This window comes from Phyllostomus hastatus, unplaced genomic scaffold (assembly GCF_019186645.2).
Source record: "Phyllostomus hastatus isolate PE091 unplaced genomic scaffold, TTU_PhHast_1.1 phas_scaffold_182, whole genome shotgun sequence".
Lineage (NCBI taxonomy): Eukaryota > Metazoa > Chordata > Mammalia > Chiroptera > Phyllostomidae > Phyllostomus > Phyllostomus hastatus.
Genome location: NW_025334013.1, coordinates 12,394,997 through 12,416,997, shown reverse-complemented (window position 1 = coordinate 12,416,997; position 22,001 = coordinate 12,394,997). Strand labels below are relative to the sequence as shown.

Below are 22,001 nucleotides of genomic sequence, written 5' to 3'. Positions count from 1 at the left end.
ACATATATTTTTGTTTCAGATGGCTCCATTCAAGTCAAAAGGATTTTAAGCTAGGAAAAAAATAGGCCTCAGTTTTTGGATCTAATTCTTTGTTTTTGTTATTCAAGTGTTGTTCTTTTTAAAAAATGTGTAGGGGATCCACTTTCTCGATTTGACTGTGCTGTTGGCACTTCCGCGCTCCCGGAGTCCCGTTGTGCCAAGGAACATTCTCCATTGCTTTCTGTTCGTTTGCGTTGCTTTTTTCTCACTGAGATATAGTTCGTGCACTATAAAGCTCATCCTTTTAGAGTGTACAATTCAGTGATTCTCAGTGTATTCACAGCCATGCAACTGTCACCACTACCTAATTTCAGAACATTTTTATCATCCAGAAAAGAAACCTGATACCCTTTAGGAGTCTCTCCTCGTTCTCTACTTCTCCCCCGCCCCTGGGAACCACTAATCTGCTTCTTGTTTCCGTGGGTTTGTGTGTCCTGGACATTTCACATAAATGAAATCATACATTGAATTGCTTTTTGTTTTGACTTCCAACCCAACGCTTCGCAAATAAGCAAGCCTCTCATGTTCTCAGCATCAGGGACCTGACAGCTGGGGTAGACCCTGGTTTTCCCTATCTTTGATTTAATTTTTGTTCTTTAAATGTAATTTTTAATACAGTGGTAATATGTTTATAACGATCGGCTGATTCTGAACAAGTTCCTGAGTTTTGGGGGTGGTTCTTTATTTTCCTTGGGGGAGTCACCCTGTGGACTGGATGTATATGACCTGGGATGGCTGATACCCCGGCACTGGTAACTAGGGTCTGGTCATTTCGACCTCTCATTTATTGCTTGCTACTTGAGTAGTTTTCCTTGGGATTAAAATTCCTGCGTGAGTTACAGTGTACCCCAGTTTGACCCAGAGCCTGAGGTTTTACTTGTCCTTTACATTGAGGCACGTTTAGAACTAGTGACTATTTATCAACCAGCTTGAGAGGCTGCCTACTTGTGAGAGTAAAGTTACTCAGAAAGGAATAAAAAATGCCCAATAAAAACTTTTTTTAAGATTTTATTTATTTAGTTTTAGAGAGTGGGGAGGGAAGGAGAAAGAGGAAGAGCAACATCAATGTGTGGTTGCCTCTCATGCAGCGCCCCCAGCCCAGACTGGGAATCGAACCAGCGACCTTTTGGTTCACAGACCTGCACTCAACTCACTGAGCCACACCAGCCAGAACTCCAATAAAAAAATTTTTTTTTAAAGAATAAAAATGCCTTGAGACAGACATCTGCCACTGGTTAGTCCTGGACCGGTGGTCTTACAGAGATCACGTTTCCTGTTCAATCAGCTTCAGCTGTAGGTCTCCGCGTGCTCCAGTTGTTTCAGTGAGAGATGCCCTATGTACTCATTAGCTTCAAATACCACATGGAGCCCCCAGAGGGAAAAACAGTAATAAATGATCATCTGTTAGTGTTAGGACTACCAAAAAAAAAAAAAAGACATTACCAAATCATGAAATGATGTACCCATCAAAGAAGCTACAGAGAATCATGTGCCAAATGTTTTTAAATAAATGTTTTATTTTCAAATCATTTTAGACTTAAAAGGTTCAGAGAAAAGTACAGAGTTCCATATACTCCTCTCTCAGTTCCTCCTGTTACTAACATCCTACATTATCATAGGATGTTTTCAAAACTAAGAAACCAGCACTGGTACCTTGCTGTTGTCTCCAGGCTTGATTTGGGATTCACAGATGGCATCTTTCTAGTCCAGGATGCTATCCAGGATACCACATTGCATTTAGTCATCACGTATCCTTAGTGTCCTCTGGCCTTGGGCAGTTTTTAAATCTTTTCTTGTTTGTTCATGACCTTGACAGCTTTGAGGAGTACTGGTTAGGTATTTTGTATAATGTCTCGCAGTTTGGGTTTGTCTGGTGTTTTCTCCTGATTAGACTAGTGTTACGGGTTTGGGGTAGAAATACCATACAAGTGAAGTGCCTTTCCCATCTTACCATATCGGGTGCCCACATAACATCATTGGTGATGTGTAACCTCGACTATATGGTTAAGAAAGTTACTTGTCTTTCCCTTCTTTCTTGACTCTAATCTGGAAGCGAGTTACTAAGTCTTACCCTGCATTGGGGGAAGAAGGTAGGAGTAGGAGAGAATTAAACTCCACTTTCTTCCTGGAGTGGGGAGGATGTACAGTGGTCCCCTGTTATCCGTGGGAGACATGTTCCAAGATCCCCAGTGGGTGCCTGAAACCGAGGGCAGTACTGAAAGCTCTATGTACAGTGTATACTATTTTTTCCTGTACATATATACCTATGATAAAGTTTAATTGCTAAATTATGCACAGTAAGAGATGAACATCAGTAACTAAAAATAAAATAGAACAGTTGTAACAATACGCTGTAATAAGTTGTGTGAATATGGTCACTTGTTTCAGAGGGTCCCATCCCAAAGCCCCTGTAGGCTCAATGCTTCTTGGCATAACATTGGTTGCTTGCTGTCAATCAGAACAGAATTTTCTGTTCATGTCTTCCACCCACAAATGTACTACCTTTTCTACCTTCACTAAGCACTTACCATGTACAGTGCTTGTAAGTTTTACGGTTTGAGGTGCAGTAGCAAAACTATCGTGAATTTCTTTTTCTGTCTTCACAATTTCTCAGATTTCTTCTTACTGTAGGTCTTAGCAACCTCAACATAGGATTTATATTCTTTCCTTACTAAGACAAGAACCTTCACCTTTTTACTTAGAGTAAGCACTTTATGAAGGCTCCTCTTTGGCACATCTGAATTGCCAGCATCACCACTGTTGAGCCTTGGGGTCATTATTAAGTACAGTAAGGGTGACTTGAACACAAGCACCTCGATACTGCAATGGTTGATCTGCTAACAGAGATGGCTAGTGAGTGGCTAGTGGGCAGGCAGCGTGTGCTGCACGGAGATGCTGGACAAAGGGCTGATTCAGGTCCTGGCGGATGGAGTGGGACAACAAGAGACTTATCATGCTGCTCAGAACAGCGTGCAATTTAGATCGTTAATTGTTTGTTTTTGGAATTTTCCATTCAGTATTTTTGGACCACAATTGACTGTGGGTAACCAAAACCACAGATACTGTATTTAAATTATTTGGCATTCTCCTGCAAGTAAGATTTGTCTCTTCTGTTTGCTTCTTACTCAGTCATGTGTGTGTGTGTGTGATATAATTTTATATATAAATGTATAACTTTATATATATAATTAGTTTATATCATTACAGACTTACATATTTATTTTATTTATACTTTAGAATTATAATCCAGTTTCATGTAATTTTGTTCAGATGGTGCCAGCTCTGACTTGAGGGGCCCTTTCAAGTCAGCTCAAGTGTCCCTCTGACTTTCCCTCATCCTGTCCATTGTGTACCACTTTGTGTGATCTGCAAGATGCCACAGGCTTGGCTTGGCTTTTTCCTGCCCTAGCCCTAGAATTAGCCTCTTTCTTCAAGGAGACATGTTTTCTGTTTTTTTTTTGTTTGTTTGGAGTTTTTGGTTTTTGTTTTTTGTTTTTTTAGGAATGGTATTTAGAAACCAAAATCTGAGCACCAAGTGAACTAATTACTATTGGGTGTCTCTGCTTCTATTTATGCCAGCATTTTTTAACGCTAATTTTTTTTAAAAGATTTTATTTATTTATAGAAAGGGGAAGGAAAAGAGAAAGAGAGGGAGAGAAACATCAATGTGTCGTTGCCTCTCATGCACCCCCCTACTGGGGACCTGGCCCACAACCCAGGCCTGTGCCATGACTGGGAATCAAACCGGCAACCCTTTGGTTTGTAGGCCTGCACTCAATCCACTGAGCTACATCAGCCAGGGCTTTTACTCTTGTTTTTAACTGCCAGGTAAGTAAGCCACTTTCACAGGAACATTATGACTCTTAGAAAATATGCTTCATTTACTAGAAGACAACTTTGGTACCTAAAACACTCAAACCTATAGATGTTCCAATCATGCTTTTGCTCATGCTATTAACAAAAAAAGATCGGAACTGTTCCCTCTCTCTTATTACAATGATTAGTTTTAACTTTCCTGCAGCTAAAAAGTGTACCACACAGTACAGTATCGAAATGTTACCTGGGTTACTCAGTGGGTTAAATAATAATAATGGATATTGTTAAACAACCAGAAGTTAACTAGCGGTGGGGATACTGCATATCGAAACTTGTGAGATGCCACCAAAGTAGTACTTGGAGGTGAACGGGCCGTCAGAGGAACCGCTTGGGGGCAAAACCCTTACCTGGGTGGGTACCCCAGCGTTCACACAGGAGGAAGCTGTGTGCCGCGGTGGAAAGGGGTCTGACTGAGTCAGGGGGTTTGTGTTCTGACACCAATGCCGCTGTGTATCGGTCATTTTCACATTCTCAACTCGTGTGTGTCTCCCTGCTGTCTCTAAAAAGGGTTCACTTGTGCCAACCATAGGAGTACATTCAGAATCACTTTTTTTTAAATAACCTTTTATTTTATTTTTTTAAAGATTTTATTTATTTATTTTTAGAGAGGGAACGGAGGGAGAAAGAGAGAGAGGGACAAACATCAATGTGCGGTTGCTAGGGGCCGTGGCCTGCAACCCAGGAATGTGCCCTGACTGGGAATCGAACCTGCGATGCTTTGGTTTGCAGCCTGCGCTCAATCCACTGAGCTACGCCAGCCAGGGCTCAGAATCACTTTTTTAAAAAATCTTTACCCAAGGATTTTTAAAAATTGATTTTAGGGAGAGAAACATTGTGAGAGAGAGACAGCGATTTGTTGCCTTCCGCCTGTGCCCTGACTGGGGAACCCGCAACCTAGATGTGTTCCCTGACCAGGAATCGAACCAGTAACCTTTTGGTGCGTGGGATGACCAAACCAACTGAGCCACCCAGCCAGGGCCAGAATCACTTTAAATATTGCTTACCAGACTTAACAAAGAAGTAAGTCTTGGCAATAATAGGATATTAACTGTTTAAAGAATTAAGAATATCAAGACTTTCGGAGACTTTTCAAAGCAAACCACCATCCAGCAGTTGAACTTGTACCACCAGTGATTTCCTTTCTGACAGCTGACAGATTTACCTCTTGGTGGTAAATAATATGTCTTATGGCCTGGAATCCTTAGAAAGTATCTTTGCAAAGCTCAAATAACTGTCCTACCTTTACTTCTCCCTAGAACATAGGATAATAGTGCTTAGCATTGCCGCGTGTTACAATCACCTAAGACTTTTTAAAAGTACAAAACCTTGGACCACACCCCAGAGCAGTTACTTCACAATCACTGGGGAGGAGACTCTTTTCCCCTCAAGTTCTCTAGGTGATCCTAATACAAGCCACACTTGAGACCTGTGTGGAATGGTGACAATAACCTGATTTACCTAACAGTTCACCAAACAACCTGTTTTTTCCAATGTTTTTAATCGCAAAATGTTACGCACACAAACATGGTGCATGTTTTGAGAATAAAGTGCTGTGAGAGCAGATAGTGAGGGCACTGTGCACTGGTGGGTTAGGAAATGCTTCCCTGAGCACGAGAGTTGTAAACTGAGAAATATAAACAGATAGTTAAGGGGATGGGTCAGATGGAACGCAGTACGAGTGCAGAGGCCCTGTGGTGGAGAATGCGTGGGGTGTTTGGAGAGAGATGGAAGAGGGGCAGAGTATGGTGCGAGTCCATCCTCACAAGCAAAAGTGAAATTTAAACCTGCCCTGTGACAACTTCATCCAGACTTGTGCTTGGCTTTCTGGAAGGCAGTGATTTCCAAACAATATTCCCTCTCCCTATAAATGACCTCTTCTGGATAAATGAGTGACAAGAACTTTATGAAAGTTGTCTTATACTCTCAATTTGGTAGAATTCACTAGAAACCAACCTAAGTAGGTATTTATTTTATTTTTTTAGTTCTCACTTGACAAAAGGATGGCAATACTTTTCATCATTTCCAGTCCCCAAATTTAGCTATGCAGTTAGTGCATTGGAATAATCAGCCTATTTGGAGTGAACAAGTTACATTTATAGAAAAGAAAGAGCGCCCTGGCTGGCATAGCTCAGTGGATTGAGCGCGGGCTGGGAACCAAAGTGTCCCAGGTTCGATTCCCAGCCAGGGTACATTCCTGGGTTGCAGGCCATAACCCCCAGCAACCGCACATTGATGTTTCTCTCTCCCTCTCTCTCTCTCTCTCTCTCTCTCTCTCCCCCTCCCTCCCTTCCCTCCCTAAAAATAAATAAATAAATAAATCTTAAGAAAAGAAAAGAAAAGAAAGAGCAAAATATTGGAAATCCAGTTGAAAAAATAATGAAAGAAAACTTCCCTACTTTGGTGAAGGAAGTAGACATACAAATCCAGGAAGTCCAGTCACAAACAATCTGAATGCAAAGAGACTCACATCGAGACATATAATTGAAACCTCATCGCTTCTCGGCCTTTTGGCTAAGATCAAGTGTAACTAAAATGCCAAAGGTTTAAAGATAATGGGAGAATCTTAAAAGCAGCAAGAGAAGTTAGTTACCTACAGAGGAGTTCCCATAAGACTGTCAGCCGATCCCTCAAAAACTTTGCAAGCTTGAAGAGATTGGCAAGAAGTATTCAGATTCATGGAAAGCAGGGACCTACAGCCAAGACTCCTCTACCCAGCAAAGCTATCATTTAGAATTGAAGGGCAGATAAGGAGCTTCCCAAACAAGAAAAAACTAAAGGAGTTATGACCAAACCATTATTACATGAAATGTTAAAGGGACTTATTTAAAAAAAAAAAAGATCAAAACAGTGAACAATAAAATGGGAAAAAATACATACCTATCAATAATTGGATCTAAAGAACAAACTAAGTCAAGAAGAACAGACAGAATCATGGATACAGAGTATTTTGATGGTGGTCAGTTGGGGGCTGCATGTGGGGGAATGGGTGAACAGGCGAGGGGACTAAGAAGTACAAACAGTTTCAGCATAGTCTCGGGGATGTAAAATACAGTATAGGAAATGGAGTAGCTGAGGAACTTATTCGCATGACCCATGGACATGAACAATGGTGGGGGGAATGCCCGAGGGAGTGGGAACAAGTGGGGGAAAGTCAGGACAACTGTAAGAGTATAATCAATAAAACAGAATGTTTTTTAAAGTTACATTTATATCTAAGGTGAGGGTCAAAGTATGAGCTTTAGGCCAGTAGCATCAGTATCACTGGTGATCTCATTAGAAATACAAGTTCAGGGACCCCAACCTACTAAATCAGAATCTGAGGGAGCCCAAGGAACATTTTAACAAGCTCTTCAAGTGATCCTTAGGCACACTGAAGCTAGAGAACCACTGCCTAGGATTACTTAACGTCTCTGCCACCACTTAACAGAGTTCTTCACCAAAAGCTAACTAAAAACAAGCACTGTTTTTAAAATGTTTTGGGTTTTGTTTTATCATCTGTAATGCAAAACAATAAGCTCTTCCTACATCACAGTATCGGCGAGATAATGTATGTTAAAACACTTTGTAATTTGCTGTGCATTGCAGGTTGGCATCTAATTCAACCTTCATACCAGCCCTGTGATATGTATAAGGTGGTACTGCTCCCTTCCAACAGGTAGGCTACTGTGAACCGCAGAAGTTATGCACCCAGCCAGTGTGAGACGTGGGACTTGCACTTGGCTTTCTGGAAGGCAGTGATTTCCAAACAATATTCCCTCTCACTAGAATGGATACACTTTGGAGCCTTGGACTTGAGAAGATAAGAGTTTGTTTACACCTCAGTTTCCTCATCTATAAAATAGGGATGATACCATCTACCTCATCGGGTGTTGTGAGAATTCATTAAAGGAGACAAGATAAAGCACCCAGGGCCTGGAATACCTGGGACTTGGCCTGCCTGTGTCCAACGTTCTTTTTCTACTACGTTCTACAACCTTAGTCATGTTCACCACATACAATTAAACTGCACTATCTTCAGAAGTGTAAGAAGTTATGGCTTGCTTATTCACATTTCTTTAATATTCTCTGCATAGTTCAGACTTTTTTTACTGCTTTCCCTTGCATAAACTGATAATAGACCTGAAGAGTAGAGGCTTCTAGCTCCTTCTTTTCCTAGGATTCAGTAAGGCATTGAAAAAAAAATTTTTTTCCACAAGGACTAATGGAGAGGGTTCTTTGCAAGTTACACACTGCCCCACCTGGGAAGAAAAAATGTTTTGACTGGTTTTTGCTACAAAACCATAATGAACTTCTAAAAATACCAGGTGTTTTAAAATGCATGTTGCATCCCATCCAGCTTTGGCCCTGTCCCTAATGTAGGAGATGCTGACTACTTTGGATAAAGAGGTAGCTATACCAAACAAGCTTGCTGGTTAGTTAAACTAAATTTCAGTGTTTTTCTTTAGTATCATAGTCTTAACCAAATAGAATGTAAAGCAGAGACACAAAAATTTGAAAGTTATAGGGCATTTTTGGTCAAAATACTTGATCTGTTGGGAAGAGCAGGGGCATCACTGATGATAAAATATGAATTTCCAAAGTTGAACTAAGTCTTGAGTCTTGACACACATAGTTCTCAAGAACTATGCTACTCTTCGAACTGTGGGTTGAAACTTTTCACAGCCTTGCTGCAAGTAGTTTAAGAATACTCAAAGACTCCCTGGCCAGTGTGTCTTGGTTGGAGTGTCATCCTGTCCACCAAAAGGGTGGGGGCTTGGTGCCCAGTCGGGCCACATGCCGAGGCTGTGGGTTTGATTCCCGGTCAGGGCACGTGCCTAGCGTGCAGGTTCTGTCTCTGGTCGGGGAACCTATGAGAAGCAACCAATCGCTGTTTCTCAGTCACATCAATATTTGTCTCTTTCCCACTTCATCTCCCTCTAAAAGCAATGAAATAATGTCCACAGGTGAGAATTTTCAAAAAGTAAATAAAATTCAATCAATCAATAAAAACTTTTAGCCCTGGCTGGTGTGGCTCAGTGCTTGAGCACCAGCCTGAGAAACAGGAGGTCACTGGTTCAATTCCCACTCAGGGCACATGCCTGGGTTGCAGGCAGGCAGTCCCTGGTTGGGAGCCTGCGGTTAATGTTTCTCTGACACATGGATGTTTCTCTCCCTCTCTTCTCCCTTCCTTCCCCTTGCTAAGAATAAATAAAATCTTTAAAAAAAATTTTTAAATACAGCCAATGTTTTCTGGTCTACCCTTTTAGAAAACATTCCATTTCCTCATCACCATGCAGTTTCATTTTGTAAAGAAAAGGATTCTTCCCATCATCTTTTTGGAACTTCATTTTTTTTTTCATTTTAAACCCAGTTTCATAATTCTGATTTTTAATATTCTGTCTTGTTTTCAGTCATAGATTTGACTCCTGTGTTCCTTTAAATTACTAGGTTTTATCGGGGGCCGGGGGTGTGTGTGGAAATCTTCCCCTTTAAACTTGAAATTTTCTCAAACTTACCCATAACCACAAAGGAAAAACGTCTTACGGTGATCAACTCATTCTGCTGGGACTTTCCTGGTTTAAAAATTGAAAGTCCTGCCTCCCACTAACTTTCAACGTCCCTGCATTAGGTAAACCATGACAGTTGGTTTACCCATGGTGTCACGGATCTGACCCTCACTCATCTCTGGCCACCATCACAGGCCTGGTTGCCCTGCAGGCATCTTCCTGAAAATAAGATTTGCCCTTAAAGCCACAAAGCAGGAATGAAGGGAGAACAGTAGCGTTGGCAAATTTTCTTCATATTACATAGTCAAAACAAAACTGAATGTTTTGCTTTTTAGTAATTGGGCAAATAGAGTTTTAATCTGTCTAAAATGCAGTCTTCAAGTTTGCTCCGTCCTTGTGAGCGTTGTTAAAATAATTCCCTAGTTCTGTTGATCATAATTCAGTTTGCAAAACCTTTAGTGCAGCTTAATTAAAAACACAGATTCCTGGACCCCAGCCCCTGAGATTTTAATTCAATAAATTAGGTCTGGAGTGAGATGAGAAATTAGCAGTTGAAAAAATAAAGTAAAATGCAGTTGTCTTGCCTTTGGTGTTTAGAAAGGGGAAAAAATGGTTCAATACGTACAATTCCCAGAACCTGACATGGAAGCAGGCTTGACGGCTGATCGTGTTGTTTTCCCTGGAGATGGCGGGGCTAAGTACCTTAGTTTCCTTGGTTCTAGATTGTGTTCTCCACTGAAAGACGCCTGTAATGACATTCGAAAACATTTTCGTTCCCTTGAGGGGCTGAATTGTAACTCCATCCAATGCATCAGATGTTTCAAACTAAAGGACAGCTGCTGTTCTTCACTGTCCTCGAAATGACAGTGAAGCCTGGGCACTAACATTTTTCAGACCCCCTCAGGCAGCCAGAAATGTTGGCTCCAGAAGAACACCAAACAGCTAAGGACATCAAGGGCAGGGGTTCTCAAACAGTGAATGGCAAAATCAATGGGTTGCAACCACCATTTTTTAAAAAACTAGAATAGAACATATGAAGGTAAATGCTATTTTATAAAACTTATTTGGCTTTTAAATACTGGTCCACAATCCTTTCTCCAAAACCACTGGGACCAGACATGTTTCAGAGTCAAGATGTTTCAGAATTTAGGAAAAAGTTTTCGGTGACTGCTGAGCTGAATGGAGTACTCTTACTGCCACCAGCGAGTAGAGCAAAGTGCACCATTGGCAGAGAGGAATCCAGGGGTGTTGCTTATCTGTAAACCAGGGTCTTGGCCTCAGGTAACAAGTAAGATGAAGAACTTTGATGGGGTGGTGGTGGAAGAATAACATTAAATCTTTTCATCGGCCTCCATTTTTCCCCTGATGGTGTAAATTGTTCATTTTCTTGCTATCCCTTTCCAAGCTGCAGCTGCATTGAGAGCTGTTCCCCATCTTTCTGGCTGGAAACCAGGAAAGTCAAATGACCTCCAACCCTGCCAGCACCATACATTCTTAAGGGATCCAAGCCTTGGCCTAGCTTTGGGTTCCTTCTGCATGAAATCACAGTTCCACAGCCTGGATTTATGGGCAGAATAAAGATCAGCCTTGCTAGCAACAGAAACTTTTTCATCAGGCACTCAAGAATTATTCTTCAAACTTCTTTTTAATATGAGGCGGAATGGGAGTGGATAAATGAGCAGATAAATGCTCAGCCCTGTGACTGCAGTGCCATTGCTTTGGTTGGGAACACTTGTGGAATCTGCAATTGCTTCAACTCCCTCTACCCTTAAGCCTAAAATTCCAAAGTCACCTATTTTGCTTTTCTATACAAAAGAAGACCTTTTAGCCCTAACAGACTTAAATATCATTTAGCTTTAAGTTTGTGCAATAGAGGGGGGAAAAAACTATTGTACTGACAAAAGGCAGTGACGTCTGCAAAGCTTACTGTATAGTAAAGTTTCACCAGGAACTTGGCATCTGAAAAAGTGTGTTTGTTAAAAACTAGAGGTGATAACAATTGCTTTATGGGGACTTTTAACACTTGCTTTTCTAGCTCACAAACTGTATTTCCTCATGATTGTGGGACTCCCAAGTCACTCCTGTAATCCTGGGCAGAATTGTGAAGCCATGTACTCTTCTCTATCCTACAAGCTCCTCTAGTCAGACACCCAGAATTTTTCTTCTTCTGATTCTTTACTGTGGAATGGAAAGCTTTAGATCCTCAAGTCTTGAGACTAAAACAATGCATTCTCAGTGGTCAGTTTGAGGCTTTATGTTAGCTCTCCTTAGTATTAGCACTTTAAAACTGCTGTAGAAGAGACTGAAGCTTAAACCCAAGGAATGGATCTCTGAATGGTGGTGGAGCTTAAGGGACTTGGATGTCAGTGTGAGAGGTCTCTGAGCAAAAGAATCTTTCCCGTGCTCTGATGGTAGTAACCTCCATACACGGGTTAAGAGTTGACCAGGCCCTAAACCCGTCAAAGTGCACATCTTGCAGTGCAGGTCAAACAGCCTAACGGTTTAAGTAAAGGGTGCAAAAATTATCATGTAATTATTTACCAAACACAATTGAATATTTTTACCAGTTTAGCTCAAAGACCGAATGAGGTCAACTAAAACTATACCCTCATGGAGTCTTAACTCAGATGCAGCCAAATATGGAAACAAAAACGGCCCATTGTATTTAGCAGAAGTAAAATACCTCAACCAAAAAACTTACACAACAAAAATCTTAAGCCCCTTTAAAGCTAAAAAACACAGCTTCAAAATTCATCAAGTGGTAGGCTTCATGCATGGTCGCGTGTGTGTGCATGCATTACATGCACTCTTGAGAAAGAATTTTGTTTCAGGGTTTTCCTTTCTTGGATGTACATGTTGTGAACAACAAAATAAATTGTGTGAATTTAAGCAAAAATCTGCAGGAAGGAAAATTCTAATTGGGTAGTTTTTTAAATATTTTATTTATTTTTAGAGTCACGGGAAGAGAAGGAGAAAGGGAGAGAAACGTTGTGAGAAACACGGGTGCCACAGGCATGTGCCCCGACCAGAATGAACTGGTGACCCTTCACCTGGCTGGATGACCCCTAACCAACCAACTAAGGCACACCGGTCAGGGCAGTTGGATAGTTTGTTGAATGAGATGGGATTAAAGCCATTTTAGGGAAAAAGAACGGATGTTTTAAGCATATGAATACATAAAAATGAAAAGGGTCTTTGAAAAGGGAGACAAAGGATAGAAGTGTTGATAAAGTACAAGGAAGTGAGCAGGATGACGAAATGGCGAAAATGACCAAAACCCCTAGTGAACAGATTGACTATGGTATCAGGATGTTAACGACAACGCTCATCTCATAAGGAATTTTTGGTGGTGGTGAAATTTTTTACACATCCGAAGTTTGGGGCTGATGGAGTGGACAGCTATGGCTGGGAAAGCTGGCGGTGGGCAAGTGTTAGCCGCAGAGACTGAGGAGTGGGCTCGCCAGTGCTTAAATAATTTCCTAAGCGTTAGAATGATTTGCACGTGCATTTGATTTTTTGATAACACCGCTGTCGAGCCTCGGGCAGTTCCAGTGTTTATTATTTCCCCATATTCATCACCAGCATCTCCTCTACCCCTACCCCTCCCGGAACCACCTGCTACATTAAATACATCGAATTTTACCAAACCGGCTTTGAAAAGTTACATTTTCATCCGTGTGTATATCGTTTAGGTACGCGGATACCAACGTAATATGACAATTCCAAGTCAATTCCTGCTTTTCTAATCCCCGACGTTCCTTTTTGAGACCTCTGCTTGTGTAGGCTAATTAGGGAGTCAAGTATGATCGCTTCATAGACTTAGAAAAGCAACTCCTGCAGTTCTTTCCTGAGTTACTAGTCTGCCCTGTACTGTCTGCCTATTTAATGACAACGAATGTGAGATCATGAATGCTCCGCTATTCGGTTCTCCAATTCTCCCACGGTCTTCAAAGTTGGGTTCTGCAGTTTGTTCTTGTGCTGTGGCTAAACTGAGAAGCGGGAAATGCCCACCACTCTAAGGGCAGACGGATCGCCACAGCGGAAACCCGGTTAAGACCTGAGACCGATCTAGAAAGTAGAGAACGGGTGAAGAGTGAAGCGTGCGCTTCTGAGGAAAACGACATCGTACCGCCCGGGCTGACCCGCGCCACCAGCGCAGTGCAGGCTGAAATATGCGTGGACGCACAGCCCGCGTGCGCGCAGCCTTGGGTGCCGGAGCGCCCCCTCGCGCCCCCGCGCACAGAGTCGGGAAGGCACGTCTCCGCGTCCCCTCCACTCCCGCGAGCTGGGGCCGCGGCCGCCGGCACACGGAGGGGGGCGGGGCCGGAGCGGGAGCGCGCGCACGGGGCCGCGGACAGGGGGGCGGGGCGGCAGAGCTCGGCGGCTGGGCCTGGAGGACAGCATCGGCGGAGGAAACGAGTAGCAGCGGGAGTGGCGCGGAGAGGCCGTACCGGACGCGGGCACTAGGAAAGGGGAAGCGCAGAGGTAACAGAGGACGGAACTGGCGGGCGGGAAGTGGGCACGGGCTCGCTAGACCCCGAAGGCGAGTGGGCAGAGGCCGCTCACTCCGGCACCGACGCCACTTCTCCAGAAAAGGGGGCGGGGCGCTGGGGTCCCCGGAGGTGGTGCCTTTTGTCTGCCTCCCCGGCCGCTCCGCCCCCTCCTTCCCCTCCCCTCTGCGTCTAAGCCCCCTGCCCCTCTGGTTGACGCTTCCTCTGGGGCCCACGCGCACGCTCCCGCCCTTGTTTTGTTTGGACTGGGGTGGGGGGAGCGGGAAGAGCGCTTTCCTGGTCCAGGGCCTCCCTTCCCAGCGCGCCTGCGCCAGTGTCCGCCCACCGCGCCTCTATTGGCTGAGGATTTGCGCATGCTCTGAGGTCTGCGGCGGGCCTGGCGCGCGGCGCCCGCCCTCCCCATTATTCCCCACTCCCTCAGCGGTTTTCGTAGCCGGTTCGAGAGATGCCGGTGGCAGTGACTGGCTGCGGCGGGCCCGCCTCCCGGGCTCTTCGCCTCTGCCGCCGCCATTACGGAGCTCCCTGTGGTGAGTTAGTGGAGCGCTGGTGCCAGCGGTCCGCGGCTTCTTGCGTCGCGCGGGCCGGCGCCGCCGGTTGGTGGCGTCGCCCTCCGCCCCGCGCATCCCCGAGCGTGAACCCCGAGCTGCTGCCGCCCCGCCGCCCCGCAGCCCCTTGGCGTCCGCCGCCGCTGAGCCCTCCCGTCACTTGCTTCGCTGCCTTCATTTTGGCTCCGCTCTGCCCCCCGCCTTCTGCTCGCGCTCCGCACCGGCCGCTCCCTGCGTCTTTGTCTCTGCTGTTCATTTTTGTCGCGTTGGTGTCGGCGAGGGTTGCGGATCCGTGGGCGCTGCAGAGAAGGCGCTGCTACCGCGGCCGCGACGCGGGCCTAAGCTTTCGTTTTCCCGCCTGGCGTTCCTAGAGCTAGTCAACTAGAAAAAAAAGTCAAGCTTTTGAATAGGAGCGTATGTCAAGAGATGGAGGCAGGAGTAGGGAAGTGAGGGCCCCAGGACCGAGTTTTGGTACCTAACTGACCACTGTCTGTGACCGAGGACGAGCCCCTTAACCTTTCTGAAGGAGTGTTCTCTCCAGCGCGCAGGACTGCCCAGGTGAACTTTACCGCCGCTGCCGCGCGTACGTTCCCGGTGTTCTTTACGCTTCCTGAGTTCCCATGGCATTGAAAAGTGAGAATCCAGTTAGAAATTCACCTGGAACCTTAACGGTCAAGCTGTATTACCCCAGAGTGTAGTTAGATTTGGAAGATAACTTTAATTTTGCTTAATTTGGCACAGACATCAAATTAACTATCAGCTTTTTAAGTTGCATTGCTCCATTCAAAAGTTTAGTGTATTTGTTTCAAAGTAGAAGTAATATTTTAAAGGGCTTTTGTGGGGGCTTTGTTTTTAGGCTTATTTAGAAGATTGAAAGCGGGAAGTTTGTGGAGGGAGTGTGCGGAACTCTTCATATAATGATGAAAACTCTGTTTGGCCAGTTACTGTGATTACTGTGTCTTGTGAGGAAGGGCCATGAGTGTCCATAGTATCTGTTCCCTAGATAGATCCTAACTAAATGCATACTGATTGATGGAGATGCGAATGTGGGGGAAAAAGTTGCCAGCAGTCAAATTACAGGCATGCTTTCTCTGACATTGCCCAATAAGTCTGAATATCGTGAAAGATTTGAGATTAGCAGCAACTTGATGTATTCATTGCGTAGCTGGTGACATTATAATGTACCGCATACTTTTTGTGGTCAAGTATGAAGTAATAGTACTTTCCCTAACATGAGTGTTTTCAAAGGTATCAATAAACTGAAATATATGAAGCTCCTAATTATTTCTCTATTGCTTTCTCCTAATGTGGAGAGAGTAATCTAAAACTCTGAAATTCTGGACTTTTTACTTTTACAATTTTTCTTTATTACCTGTGTATTAAAACAGTTTGCATTTCCCTTGACAAAAGCAAATCTTTCTATTACTAATCTAACATTAAATTTTAAAAGATCAGATTGATCACCACAGGAGGGCCACATAAACCACAGATAAACTCAGATTGTTTTTGACACATAGAGGACCCCAAGTGAAAACTTTAGTAAGTTTCATCTATTTTTTTCATTTAACAAATATTTTTCAACACATTCTATGGCTGATGTTCTTAGGCACCAAGTATGCAGCAGTGAACCAGCTAGATAAGATCTCCCAAAAGGAACAAGTATGTCAGCCTAAAAGTCTGATCAGGCTCCCGTGTAGCAACAAAAGTTAAATTAATAGGTACATGGTGATGTTAGGGCAGAGTGAATTAACCATTCATGTAGTTTCGCTAGCTCTCTAAAGAACAATGAATTTACTAAATAAGTCATTAACCAACTTACGACAAAGAAAGTACTATAGATCAAACCTTTAAATTCCATGACCTTTACAAAGGAAAGTCAGAGCTGAGGCAAACATGTCTTAATATTACTTTTTTAAGTATTCTTCACATACTGAATATAGTACTAAATACTGTCAGATGTCATTGTTCATTTAACTTTTTTCCCCAGTATTTATCCAGCACCCACTATGTTTGGACACTTCTAGGTGCTGGGAATACAGTGGGAGAGACACATACTAAACAAGTAAACAGACACATACTAACTTTTATGTGGTGTTAAATGCAATAAACCTGAAGAATAAGAGGGATGGGAGGCTTTTCTGATCGGGGTAGCATTGAGCAGAAACCTGATTGAAGTATCTATGCAAAAAGAGTGTTCTTCTGGTTGAAGAGAACAGCAAGTGCAAACACTGACACAGGGATGAGCAGAGGACAGCCCAAGGGCCAGAAGGAGGTCTGTGTTTGGGGGCTCAAGAGAGCAGAGTGATCTGTAGAGCAGTAGGAGGTAAGATTGGTGAAATAAAGGAAGGGGTAGTAATTGGGAGGTTTTAAGCAGAAGAATGTCAGGATCTTGGAGGTAGCAGGTGGGCAAACCAACTTATTCTTCCCTCTGCTTATTTCTGAGGTTATTCCAACCTGGGCATACTTCTTATGTGGTCTAATTTAAGCCATCATTCTTGTTCCGAGGCTGATGTCTGATGCGTTTATGGACTGTGTACCTGTTATTGCCCAGATTTTAGTCAGTTTTATCACTTGGGCATCAAGGGCAGCTTTCTGTGCTCCCTCCCTTTGTTAACCTGTTTTAATTTTTAGTAATTAGCACAGAGTTGACTGGAAAGGTTTTGACACTTTTTTCAGTATATTGTTTACTGGGAAAATACATTTTTTTAAAGATAGCCTATGAGTAGAGACTCCTGAAGGTTTTGTTGATTTCACTGTAGCATTTTCGTCCTAACTAGTGTGATATCATGGGTTAAGAAAGATGAATTCATTAGCAATATCACTTTACCAAAGTAACCTGATTGTGATGTTTTATTTCTGTATAATGTTCACATAATAAAATAGCAGATTTGCCTAGCTTTTTATAATTGTTATCAAAGAAAGCATATTACTGTCCAAGTGCTAGTAGATGAGTGAATGAGCAGATCCATATACTGAAATGATTCCAAGATAGACTTTGAAGTTTCACAAACCTAAATAATGCCCTTAAACCCAACTTGGCTCTCTTTTCACAAATCAGAAAACAACTGTCTTTATTCCTGTATTTTATAGAGTTTGAAGTGAATTGCTGTATGAGCATTTTAATAGTTTTATAACAATTGATAATTTTTAGATATTCATGGATATTCCTAATTTATTCTTGATAATAAGTTTTAGTGTACTATACTATCTTGAGTTCTCTCAGCTCCTTTCCTAGCAGCTGACTGTCAATTCACAAATCTGGTATTGCTCTTGGTGTTCCAATAAAAAGATTTTCCCTGTAGCTGTGGAAACATTCTGTCTGTTTGGATGTTTGTTGTATTTAAATTTATTTATTTATTTATTTACTTACTTATTTACTTATTTATTTATTTAATTTTTAGAGACAGGGGAAGGGAGGGAGAAAGAGGGAAAGAAACAGCAGGTGTGGAGAGAAACATCCATTGGTTGCCTCTCACATGCCCCCAACTGGGGACCTGGCCTCCAACCCAGGCCTGTGCACTGACCAGGAATTGAACTGGCGACCTTTCAGTGTGTGGTACAGTGCCCAGCCTACTGAGCCACACCAGTCAGGGCTATATTTGGATGTTTTGGATTTGTCCCAGTTGTTTTAGCTTGGGACTGTTAGTTGACGAGTTGAAAGGTCTTAAATTCCTAGACAAGGTTGGAACTGAAAGTCTACCAGCTCTGTTAATTGTTCATTGGCACAGAGATCTAAACGCTAACGGATCTTTTTCTTATATTGTGGAGGGATTATAAAGTGTCATTGAGTCCCAGATGAGATTTTGGTGGGGACAAAGGGTGTTAATGATCAGATAAATTTGAGTGACATGGGTTTTACTTTTGAATATTTAGTTATGTTCTGTGCTTACATTAAAGTTTTGCTTACATTAAAAATATGATGAGTGGGGTTTTAGAAGCAGACTTCTGTTTTCCTCAGTGATGTTCAGAATCAGGGGTGTCCAACCTTTTGGAGTCTCTGGGTTGCACTGGAAGAAGAAGAGGTATCTTGGGCCACAACATGAAATACACAAACACTAATGAAAACTGATGAGCAAAAAAAAAAAAAAAGATTTTCAGTAAACTTACAATTTTGTGTCAGGCCGCATTCATAACCATCCTGGGCTGTATGCAGCCTGCAGGCTGCAAGTTGGACACCCCTGGTATTAAATTTACTTCTCTGAGTCTGTAGACTTTTAGTGTGTTATGTTCTTCCGTAGGTTTTTGTTTGCTTGTTTGTTTTGTTTTGTTTTTAGTTAATTGATCTTTGAGTAAAATTTGAATAAATTGTTCCTTAATCTCATTCTGTCCTAATTCCTGATGGTAGCGGGATGGGGTGGCGCTTGGTTCCTTACGAGCTTTCTTGCGCTTGTTGCCTTCGTTCTTGTGGAAGGTGCAACAGCTGCTGTGGCTTGTGCATTCGTTAGTCGCTGCTTTACACAGTCTGTATTTTGATAGAGATTTTATATTTCTGAATGATAACTGACCAAGTCATATGTCACTTAACTATAAGTAATTATACTTTTTTGTTCCCTTTGCATGTATGTTAAAATTTAGATGTTTTAGTTTAGTTTTGTTTCTGTTAATCTTCACACCAGATTTTTTCTGTGCTTTAGGTTGACTTTTCACCACACTGAAACCATTAGGAAAAATCCTTGTGGTTAACAGCAGAGGCTTCAGAGTGTAACCTGTACTCGGGCCTAGAAATTATTTTAAATGGCGACTGATATGTCTCAAGGTGAACTCGTCCATCCTAAGGCACTCCCACTTATAGTAGGAGCTCAGCTGATCCACGCGGACAAGTTAGGTGAGGTAGGGGCTGACATATTCTTGAAGCTCACTCTTGGATCAGTCCCTGACTTCAGGCTCTTCTGGGTCCTTCTTGGTACATGTTCCTTCCCGTACTTTGGGGAGTCTGGATTGTGAATCTGAAAAAATAAAATATACAGGGTTCTTTTCATCTCCCTTTTCCCCTCAGATTTCTCAGAAAACCTCCAACCTTCTATATTTATTCTAAATCAAGTATAATTATTTGTTTCCATTTTAAATTCTTGCTAAAAGAAGTATTTTGAAAAGTACTTCCTAAAAATCATATTTCACTTCAAAAAACCTGTTAATGTGCATCAGATCCTGGAGTAGACTTAGAATTCACCATCTTCTGACACCCAGTTAGGCCCCTTGGGAAAGAGAGAAAAGAGAATTTTCTAATGCATGTGTGACTATGGCCATCTCTTTTCTTAGAAGGTAGAAGATAGCACCATGCCGATTCGTCGAACTGTAAATTCTACCCGAGAAACTCCTCCCAAAAGCAAGCTTGCTGAAGGGGAGGAAGGAAAGCCAGGTAAAGTATAGCAGTGAACAACTTCAAAAGGTGAAAGCTTTTATTTCCATTTGGAGTGTACCATAAATTCTCTTAACCTTAATTTTTTTTCATAGCTAGGTGTTTTGGGAGAACATTTAAAGAGAGAAGTGGTACCTGTCGGTATGTCATTTCTAGACCGTGTAGGCAAAATAAGGGTTTTATCCTGTCTTTAAAGATTTTTGGAAGGTGAAAATCTCATGTTTTTGGAATTAAAAACAGAAAAAAAATTTGGAGAGAACAGGAACAGTCGAAGAGTAGCTTCTGGGCATACAGTGTCACGAAGATGAAGACTGGAAGAATGGAGGACTTAGGCCTTCAAAATGGAGAGTGGAAAACCCACCAGAAATCATCAGGAGGCCTTAAGGAAGCAAATGGGTGATCAAAACATTGGTTTAGAACTTTGGTGTTGGTGAAGAGAAGGTTGGCCACACGGAGGTGGGAACGTAATGGATTGCGAAAAATGTATCACCATCAACCTATTCATTCCTTTATGGCATTTCTAATCACCTCTCCTTTTCCTTGCTTTTCTTTTTTCTTATAACCTCTTTCTTCTTATTTTCCTTTTCTGCTTTCTTGCACTTTATCTCAGGTTTTCCAGGAGGAACACATGGTACTGTCCCTGTCATGGCTGTTAGAACCAAGTATTTGCTGACCGGCGTAGATTACATATTAAAAATATATGCACCCTAGCCTGCCTGGTGTAGCTCAGTGGATTGAGCACAGGCCTGTGAACCAAAGAGTCACAAGTCTGATTCCCAGTCAGGGCACATGCCTGGGTTGCAGGCCAGGTCCTCAGAAGGGGGTACACCACACACTGATGTTTCTCTTCCTCTCTTTTTCCTTCTCTTTCTCTCTTTCTAAAAGTAAGTAAATAAAATCTTTTTAAAAAATTATATAGATATATAGTATATGTGCACCCTTGTTGCCTTTATTCCTTGGTTCACCAGGGTTATAATCTTTTCAAGCTGAGCCAGGATTTTGTCTCAAATCCTCAGATAAATATTATAAGCAATTTGTGTATCCTGGCCTAAGGCATTAGGTGACATGGGAACCAGCATGTTAAAAAATAGTAGGTGCCAGTGAGTTGAAGACTGGTTATTTTGTTCAGCACTGAGATAAGCCGCTTAGTGGCACATCTTGATTCATGTTTAATAGCAAGCCAAAACCACTAAATTAATAGTAGCATCAGTTTTCAGAACGCGTGCTGGAGGGTTCGGATGTAAGGTATTAGAGAGGTCAACCAAGAATTTATAAAGGACCAGTAAGTCACTTCACATGTATGTTTGTTTAATCTTCTCTTTACCCCACTAGGGTATTTTGTACGTGAAAATAATTAGACTTCACTTACATTCTGAATTTTATAAGCCCTGCATTTCAAACAGAGGCAGGCAATAGTTTAATGGGTTGGAAGTAATGTCTTATACATAACATGCTCATTATCTGTTGAATGACTGAACCTTTATTAGATAATCATGATAAAAAATACATCTTGCAGTTATCTGTATTGCCAGATATCATTATTATAATGAAGCTCTAGCCCTAATACTTTGTGAAACAGTATTAGAAACAGAGGGAGGCCAAAGGAGGATGGGAATCACCTACGTAGTATAGTACAAGTGCTGGCCTATAGTCTTCCCCTAAAGCATTTTTATTTTTTAAAGATTTTATTATTTTTAGAGAAGAAAGGAAGGAGAGAAACATCAGTGTGTGGTTGAGACAAACACACACACACCCCACACACCACACCACACCCCAGACCTGGCCTGCAACCCAGGCCAGGGTTTTGCCCTGACTGGGAATAGAACCAGCAACCCTTTGGTTTGCAGGCCACACCAGCCAGGGTAAAACATTTTATATGATCCTAATAATAACTGTGAAGTAGGGTTACTGAAACTTGGAGATGTCAGAGAATTTGCCCTAAGATACCAAGCTGGAAAATTATAAACACTGAATTAGAATCCAGATGTTTCTGACTCAAAAAACCTCAATTTTGGCGAAACATAAGGGAGGAGTTTCTATTTACATGTAAGTCTGGTTGAAGAGCATGATCCAGGATGACATTTACAAATGATAGTTTACTGGCCTGAAATTTATGATTCAGACATTTAGTTTGTTGAAAAGCTAGAAATTTCTTTAGAATTGTATATGTATGGTCTGGTTCTAA

General features: G+C 42.2%; 1 protein-coding gene across 6 annotated transcripts in view; it reads left to right on the top strand.

The window, feature by feature from the left end:
* The first annotated feature begins 13,749 nt into the window (after window positions 1-13,749).
* Window positions 13,750-22,001, top strand: part of HP1BP3 (heterochromatin protein 1 binding protein 3) — a 38,044-nt gene continuing 29,792 nt past the window's right edge. The window contains exons 1-3 of one of the 6 annotated variants that reach the window (XM_045858737.1): window positions 13,750-13,886; window positions 19,092-19,287; window positions 19,717-19,816. In XM_045858737.1, the coding sequence (XP_045714693.1) occupies window positions 19,192-19,287; window positions 19,717-19,816 (196 nt within the window). In that variant the 5' untranslated portion in view covers window positions 13,750-13,886; window positions 19,092-19,191. Of the gene's footprint in view, window positions 13,887-14,297; window positions 14,440-19,091; window positions 19,288-19,716; window positions 19,817-22,001 lie in introns of those variants that run through there. The other 5 variants (XM_045858738.1, XM_045858736.1, XM_045858739.1 and 2 more) reach the window with 5 other exon arrangements.